This window comes from Rhinoraja longicauda, unplaced genomic scaffold (genome assembly GCF_053455715.1).
Source record: "Rhinoraja longicauda isolate Sanriku21f unplaced genomic scaffold, sRhiLon1.1 Scf000168, whole genome shotgun sequence".
Classification (NCBI taxonomy): domain Eukaryota; kingdom Metazoa; phylum Chordata; class Chondrichthyes; order Rajiformes; family Arhynchobatidae; genus Rhinoraja; species Rhinoraja longicauda.
In genome coordinates this window covers 123877-132791 of record NW_027601386.1, presented here as the reverse complement: position 1 = coordinate 132791, position 8915 = coordinate 123877, and the positions used below count along the sequence as shown (strand labels likewise).

Below are 8915 nucleotides of genomic sequence, written 5' to 3'. Positions count from 1 at the left end.
TACAGTGAGGTGCCTACAACAGCTGCTGCAGGTTCAATGCCAACGTCCCTAGGTGCAGAGATACATCACGCAAACCGGGGTGGGGGTCAGAAATTGGTGTTTGATTCTACTTGACATTACACAAGGGAATTGTAGTGTATCCAGATCAGAGGAAGCTGTCAGATAAAAAAGTTTAACATTTAATGTTTCATTGTTTTATGCACACTTCATACTATGACTTTAGAACACCCGTGAATTTAAATCTACCACACATTCCACAATATCAGGGTCTAAATCATTGAACTGTTCTTGAATTGAATTAAATATCTGTATGTAGTTGGACAATATAACTCGAATAAACATTCAATTAATGATCCACTTCCAGCAACTATTTTCTTTGCGTTATTGGAATTCATAGAATTCCAAACATGTGCGCCATATGTGGCTGAAAAGGTCTGCTCCATGCTTTTATTTTTCCAGGGAGCAAAATACTTCCTCCAAGATGGAAATGTGATGGGGTAGAATCGATTTATAATCAATAAAGAGATGCCATTGCATTCTTTGCCAATGAAGGGACCTAGGTACTCCTCCTGACACCATTTCTTCAGCACACGGGTAATCAGTCCAGGACCTTGCTGACCCCAAACTTCTCCAATGTATTTGGCCACAAAATCTTCCATGCAATTCCTTAGAAAAGGGTGGTGCCTGTGATGGAAACCCATTGCCCCGTTACTGATTATATCTGAGCTCTGTGGACATGCAAATTTGCCAAAGGACAACGGCTTCATTGATATAATGTCACTGTCCAGGTAGATGCCCCCGTACTTCCACAGCAGTGCTAATCTGCAGCCGTCAGCAAACACATGGAGCCAATACTTCTCCTTTTTTGCATCCACCTGTGATAAAACAGAGAAAGAAACATTATCTTAATTTCAAGTCTTTCTAATCATCCTCTTTCCCAGTCTTTTTGTCTTCCTGAAGCCACAGCTCATTCACCATGGAGGTCACCTTCCAGTGGCTGTAGTCAAGGCACAAAGGCACCAGTCTGAAAAGGGTCTCGAATGAAACGTCACCCATTCATTCTCTCCAGAGATGCTGTCTGCCCTGCTGAGTTACTCCAGGATTTGGTGTCTATCTTCAGTTTAAACCAGCATCTGCAATTCCTTCCTACTTAAAGACACTACAATCCGTTCAGGGAGCTTGTGAATTGACTGTTCCACACAATCCCACATTACAAAACACTGCTGCTCCAATAAATCACACCATAAACCCACTACCCATCCTTTAATTCATGTTAATCTGGCAGGTCCACTCCTTGAGAAACAACTTTCTCCTCTCTACATCTTTGTTCATGAAAAAAGAGTCATCCAGTTATAAAGGTAAAAGCAATTTATTCGGTCTGTTACATGTACCTGATCACTGCACTCATTGATACTAGCCCCATTTATCTACAATAATTCCGTGGTGATTTATGTGCTTACCAAGATGCTTTGTAAATATTGTGAAAGTACCTGCCTCCATCACGCTTACATTCCAGATAGCAACTAGTCTCAGGGTGAAAATCAATCCCATTTACTCCAGTGATGCATCGTCCCCTGTATGAATAGTTTGCCCCTCGGGTCCCTTTTAAACCTTCCCCCTCTCAGCTGAAACCTATGCCGATAGTTTTAGACTGCCCTTCCCTGGTTAATTACCTTATCTTTGTATCTTGAGATTTAATAAACTTCTATAAAGTCACGCCTTGGCCTCCAATACACAAGTGAAGAAAGACACAGCCTATTCAGCCTCTCCTTTGAATTCAAAACTTCTAGTAACTTCTTCAAATATCTTTTTTTGCTGCATTTGCAGTTATCGTTTTGACTAAAATACTCCAAACCAGCTAACGTAGTGGTCATTAATATAAATTATAAACATTAAATAAAATTGAACATAAGCAGCAGTGAGTCTTATGGAACACCACGGGCCACCTTCTGTCTTCCATTACTAAACCAATTTTGGATCCAATTAGCCAGCTTCCCTAGCTCCCACGGCTTAAACCTTTTGGACCAGCTGACCATGCACAACTTTGTCAAAGCCTTACTAAACGCAATGCAGACATCATCTATTTCAATGCCCCATCATTTACTTAGCCCCCTCTTCAATAAAATCCTGTCAAATTAGTGCAAGAATTTTTCACATATGCTGCTTACACCCAATCAATTCCTAACTTTCCAAATGATAAATGATGTTCATTCTTTTATTTTTTCCAATATCTAGATTACCACTGATGTAATACTCATTGGACTGTAGTAACCAGGACTGGCCATTGTTGCCATCCATCCCTATCTTCCTTTTCCTTTATTTGAAGATAGACACAAAATCTGGAGTAACTCAGCGGGACAGGCAGCATCTCTGGAAGGAAGGATGGGTGATGTTTCGGGTCAAGACCCTTCTTCAGACTGCTGGACCAGCCATACATGCACAACTTTTGTTACTCCAGCTTTTCAAAGGTCCATTTATTGTCACCTGTACCAATTAAGCTACAGTGAAACTTGAATTACCATACAGCCATACTAGAAAAAAGCAACAAGACACACAGCTACATAAAAGTTAACATAAACATCCACCATAGTGAATTCCCCACATTCCTCACTGTGTTGGAAGGCAATAAAGTCCAAGCTTCTTCCTCTTTTTGTGTTTATCTTTGGTTTAAACCAGCATCTGCAGATCCTCTGACACATTTTTCCTTTATCTGTATAGTCTGCGTTGCTGGGCATGTCCCAGTACATCAGAATATACAATATTACTCAGACTTGACAATATCCGCACCAAGTTGCACAGACAAATTAGTTCCACTGCCACTTAACAGCTGCATTATTTCGCACTAACAATGAGGTTCCATCTCATCAACTTATTACACTCCTTTGTGTGATAGATTGATACATCTTTGTGTCCTCATCTTTCTGCAGTAAAGTATGACTGGAGTAAATTGTCAGGCATGATCCTGGTGAGGAGGAGGGGCTGAATGGTCTATTCTTGCCACATCTCATGTCTGATGCCGTCTAATGTTTTCAAGAGAGAATTAGATATAGCTCTTAGGGCTAACGGAACTAGGAAAAGGGGAGGTGCAACGAGACGAGGGTATGCTTGTACAACAGTCACTGAAAGTAAGCATGTAGGTACAGCAGGCAGTGAAGAAAGCTAATGGCATGTTAGCCTTCATTGCAAGAGGATTTGAGTTTAGGAGCAAGGAGGTCCTACTGCTGTTATACAGGGCCCTGGTGAGACTGCACCTGGAGTGCAATTTTGGTCTCCTGATTTGAAGAAGGACATTATTGCTATTGAGGGAATGGCATTCCTCAGCCTCCTATACACAAATGAAGAAATATACCGCCTATCCAGCCTCTCCTTATAAATCAAAACCACTACAACTGATAACTTCCTTAAAAACATAACTTCCTTAAAATCCAGCCAAAACCGTGGTCATTAATACCTAATTTAAACATCGGATATTACAGCAGCAAATATTTAAAAATCTATCAATTCATGCTTTATAGATGTCCAACTATTAAACATTCACTGACTTATTTGGCAGAAAATCCCAAAGATTCACCACACCACCCTGTGACTGAGAGAAGATCCTCCTCAATTATCCTGAATGGCCAAAGTCCTATTTGGAGATAGTCATCCCCTTAATATGGACACATAGTCAAAGGATACACCATCTCAGTATTTACCCTGTCAAGCACCTTACAAATATTGGACATTTCAAGGTGATAACGTGTGTTGTCTAATCTTAGGTGAGCACTGGCCCAAGAGGCTCAATCTCTGTTATACAACAAACCTGCCATGCAAGGAATCAACCTGGTGCAACTTTACTGCACTCCATTTAGTGCGTTCATTCTTCCTCCTTCAGGGAGACCGGACTTGGACTCAAATTTCAGATAGACTGAGTCAACTTACTCCCAGGAAGAAAATAGTCAAAGCACACCCTTCCTATCATGTACATGTCCAAATGTCTTTTAAGTGCTGCCACAGTAGCTGCCTCAAGCACTTCCTCCAGCTCATTCCATAAACAGACCATTCACTGTTTGTAAAATCAGGCCTCATGATCCTTTTCACCTGATCCATGTCCCTAACGACATTAGACACATCTATAAGATGAATCCCTCAGTCTTCAAGAACAAATTCCTATCCTGTTCAATCTCTTCCTATAATTTAGTCCTGGTTAATATCATGGTAAAGCTTTTCTTCACTCATCAAACTTAATGGAATCTTTCCTGGGTGATCAAAACAAAACACAAAACTCCAGGTGGAGCCTCACCAACTTCTTGTGCAACTGCACCATCATCAACATCCTATACTTAATGATTTCACTGATGTGGGCCAGTATGTCCGGTCATTACCAAAGAGGTGGCTCTAGAAATTGTGGACGCATTGCTGATCATTTTCCAAAGTTCTATAGATTCAGGGTCAGTTCCTGTGGATTGGAGGGTAGCTAATGTTATCCCACTTTTTAAGAAAGGAGGGAGAGAGAAAACGGGAAATTATAGACCAGTTAGTCTGACATCAGTGGTGGGGAAGATGCTGGAGTCAATTATAAAAGACGAAATTACGGAGCATTTGGATAGCAGTAACAGGATCGTTCCGAGTCAGTATGGATTTACGAAGGTTAAATCTACTGGAATTGACTAATCTACTGGAATTTTTTGAGGATGTAACTAGAAAAATTCACAGGGGAGAGCCGGTGGATGTGGTGTACCTCGACTTTCAGAAAGCCTTCGACAAGGTCCCACATAGGAGCTGGTGGGCAAAATTAGAGAACATGGTATTAGAGGTAGGGTACAGACATGGATAGAAAATTGATTGACAGACAGAAAGCAAAGAGTGGGGATAAATGGGTTCCTTTTAGAATGGCAGGCAGTGACTAGTGGGGTACCGCAAGGCTCGGTGCTGGGATCGCAGCTATTTACAATATACATCAATGACTTGGATGAAGGGATTAAAAGTACCATTAGCAAATTTGCAGAAGATACAATGCTGGGTGGCAGTGTAAACTGTGAGGAAGATGCTATGAGATTGCAGGGTGACTTGGACAGGTTGGGTGGATGCATGGCAGATGCAGTTTAATGTGTGTGTGTTTAATGCAGATAAGTGTGAGGTTATCCACTTTGGTGGTAAGAATAGGAAGGCAGAGTATTATCTGAATGGTGTCAAGTTAGGAAAAGGGGACGTACAACGAGATCTGGGTGTCCTAGTACATCAGACACTGAAAGGAAGCATGCAGGTACAGCAGGCAGTGAAGAAAGCCAATGGAATGTTGGCTTTCATAACAAGAGGAGTTGAGTATAGGAGCAAAGAGGTCCTTCTGCAGTTGTACGGGGCCCTAGCGAGACCGCACCTGGAGTACTGTGTGCAGTTTTGGTCTCCAAATTTGAGGAAGGGTATTCTTGCTATTGATGGCGTGCAGTGTAGGTTTACTAGGATAATTCCCAGACTAGCGGGACTGTCATATGTTGAAAGACTGGAGCGACTAGGCTTGTATACACTGGAATTTAGAAGGATGAGAGGGGATCTTATCGAAACGTATAAGATTATTAAGGGGTTGGACACGTTAGAGGCAGGAAACATGTTCCCAATGTTGGGGGATTCCAGAACAAGGGGCCACAGTTTTAGAATAAGGGGTAGGCCATTTAGAATGGAGATGAGGAAAAACTTTTTCAGTCGGAGAGTTGTGAATCCGTAGAATTCTCTGCCTCAGAAGGCATTGGAGGCCAATTCTATGAATGCATTCAAGAGAGAGCTAGAGAGAGCTCTTAAGGATGGCGGAGTCAGGGGGTATGGGGAGAAGGCAGGTGCCGGGTACTGATTGAGAATGATCAGCCATGATCACATTGAATGGCGGTGCTGGTTCGAAGGGCCGAATGGCCTCCTCCTGCACCTATTGTCTATTGTCTATTGACTCCACTTTTGCTTGGTCATTGGTGCCGCCTCAAATTTGTTTTGAACTTTTTCATCCCTCTAGTTACTCTCTCCCCGACTCTCAGTCTGAAGAACGGTCTCGACCCAAAATGGCACCTATTCCTTTTCTCCAGAGATGCTGCCTGACCCACTGAGTTACTACAGCATTTTGTGTCTATCTTTATGTCTAAAGCCTTCTTCACCACCCTGTCCACATATGATGTTACTTTCTGTGAATTATGTACTTGTACTCCTAGCTCCCGCTATTCTGCAGCCTTCCCCAGGGGCCTAAAATTCACTGAGAAAGTCCTACTCTGGTTTGACCACCCAAAATGTAACACATCACACTTCTTATTGGTTACCTTTTGATACCAGAATTTCAACGAAGTATCATCAAACAGTTCGGTAGTTTTTAAAGGTAGAAGGACAACATTCTTCACTGAGGAGAGCAACGGGATGAGTCTGTAATTAGGCTCTGGATACTGGCTCAAGTTGCCACTGAATCCCTTCATGAAGAAATAGATTGGTTTATCTGGGTTTTGACGAGCAGTGGACTCCACTGAGCAAGCTACCAATGGCTTCAGCTCCACATTGTCTGACGTTTCCACAAACATAATCCCAGGATTCAGGAGTGGATGAGGATCCTCTGTGGTGGCTTCATCTTCCTCTTGTGACATTCTTAACATGACGTTACAAACTTTGCGTTGTGTGTCCATATACCAATGTGCATATAGCAGGACACAAACTCCAAATGTGATGATAAGGAAATATAACTGATGCATGGAAATCATGACGTGGCCTGAGGGTGTTCTGAAAAAGCTCCTGTGAAATAACGTTGGGTCTTTTGAATATTAATACCATTAACATGGGAACAACTATTTCCCTTAGCATTTAGAATCAAATACCAGAGATTCCACATTTATGGTAATTATTAGATTGATTAGAGGTGAAATTAAAAAGTGTTATTCACAGAGGGTGGAGAGGCCTGGTGTTTTTTTGATAGCTTTGGATTGGAGCATGCTGTGAAATCTGAAACTTCAAAAGACAACAATTGCCAAGCAATTAGAAGTCTGATTTCTTTTGTGGCTCCAAAATTTACTTGAATGCTTCAGTATCATTATTTATCTTTCTTTTTGATGGATAGATTCTTGATTAGTACAGGCATCAGAGGTTATGGGGAGAAGGCACAGAGATAGATTAGCCATGGTTGAATGGCGGAGTAGACATGATAGGCTGAATGGCCTAATTCTGTTCCCTTCACTTATGATCTTTTGTTAAACGAGTGACTCTAACATTTTCTGGTTTCTTTTACTCATTTTTTATTATGAGTGGAAAGTACATCATCAGTTATACCTTCATAAATCACAATAGTTGAGTTGTGCATTGAAAATAAATAAATGGCAATGACAATTCCAATACCAGAGCAGCAGTTAACAAATGGAAGGGCTGATGGGAAAGTAGATGTAATGACACGCTAGTCTGAATAAAGGACAGGCAGGGAGAGGTTCATTAATATGGGATAATAAAGGGATGAAGTGTGTTTACTTCAATGCAAGGAGTATTATGGGTAAAACTGATGAACTTAGAACTGGATCTGTGCTTGGAATTATGATATCATCCTGCTGCAGTTCTTCTCCAGCCATAGGCAAGGACCCAGAGGACTGGGGAGTGGCCAATGTTGTTTCTTTGTTTAAGAATGGAAGTAGAGAGAAACCAGAGAACTATTGGCCAGTAAGCCTCATGTCAATGGTTGGAAAACTATGAGAGAATTCTTTTGAGACAGGGTTACTCCTGTTTGGAAGAGAATGGGTTAATTAGAAATAGCCAGTACATGACCGGTTGTGTGTTAATAACAATTGAATTTTTTGAGGAACGGCTGAAGGAGATTGATGAAGGTGTACATGGTGTACACATGGATTTTTGTGCAGCTTTTGATAAGGTCCCTCATGGTTGGCTCATCCAGAAGATTAAGATGTACGGGATTCCCAGTGACTTGGGCTAATGGATTCAGAACTGGGATTTCAGAGAGTTGTGGTGGAAGGTAGATATTCTGGCTGGTGGTCTGTGATCAGTGGAGTTCCACAGAGATCTGTGCTGGGACATCTACATATAAATGACCAAGACACGAATGTAGAATGTAAATATAAGTTAGAAATTATATTTAGTGATCCAGCAAGAGGCTAAAACAACAGGTAGTCCTGTTTGTGGACTTGGGCAGTAGGTAGACACAAGCTGTGCATATTGAGCCTGGAGGAGTGGAGGGAGGATTGACTGTAGATACAAGAACAGCAACAATGGTTAGACATTCCCCAATGGTGTGGAGGGTGCTGAGAGGTATTGTCTGAGAGCTGGCATCAAAAACATAAACATTGTCCTTGATGTGATGATGAGGTTTATCGAGTCATAGAGTTATAAAGTGATACAGTGTGGAAACAGGCCCTTCGGCCTAACGACCACACCAGCCATTAAGTTCCAGCTACACTATTCCTACCCGCCTGCATTTGGTCCATATCGCTGCAAACCTGTCCTATCCATGTACCTGTCCAACTCCTTCATCAACATTTGGATAATCCCCGCCTCAACTACCTCCGCTGACAGCTTGTTCCACACACCCACCACCCTTTGTGTGAAAAAGTTACCCCTCATATTCCTATTATACCATTTCCCCTTCACCTTAAACCTACAGTATGCCCTCTGGTCCTCGATTCACCTACTCTTGGCAAGGGACTCTGTGCATCTACCCGATCTATTCCTCTCATGAGTAATTGGGTTTTGGTTGGTCAAATGCATGCAGGTGGGACTAGTGTAGATGGGACATGTTGGTTGGTGGGGGCAAGTTGGGCCGGAGGGCCGTTTCCACAGTGTATGACCAGAATTCTATGCTCCAAAATGATCTTAGCCACTCCCACATCGACAATACTATCTTAAGCATCTTAATCTGTTCAAAGTCCATCATTAACTCCAGCTGTCTAGAGTTTGCTTCTATCTCCAATAGT

The 8915-nt window shown here is 42.0% G+C and overlaps 1 protein-coding gene across 1 annotated transcript; it reads right to left on the bottom strand.

The window, feature by feature from the left end:
• Nucleotides 1–269: 269 nt before the first annotated feature.
• Nucleotides 270–6710, bottom strand: LOC144590335 (alpha-1,4-N-acetylglucosaminyltransferase-like). The gene is made up of 2 exons (XM_078395022.1): nucleotides 6282–6710; nucleotides 270–875 (listed from the first exon to the last, which is right to left on the bottom strand). The coding sequence occupies exons 1-2, from the start codon at nucleotides 6708–6710 to the stop codon at nucleotides 270–272; spliced, it is 1035 nt and encodes a 344-aa protein (XP_078251148.1).
• Between the last annotated feature and the right edge of the window lie 2205 nt (nucleotides 6711–8915).

Coding starts and splice junctions, on each gene's coding strand:
- LOC144590335 (XM_078395022.1), bottom strand. CDS start 6,710: ATGATTTCCATGCATCAGTTATATTTCCTTATCATCACATTTGGAGTT. Junction 876..6,281: donor TGAAATTCTGGTATCAAAAG/GTAACCAATAAG, acceptor GTTTTATCACAG/GTGGATGCAAAAAAGGAGAA.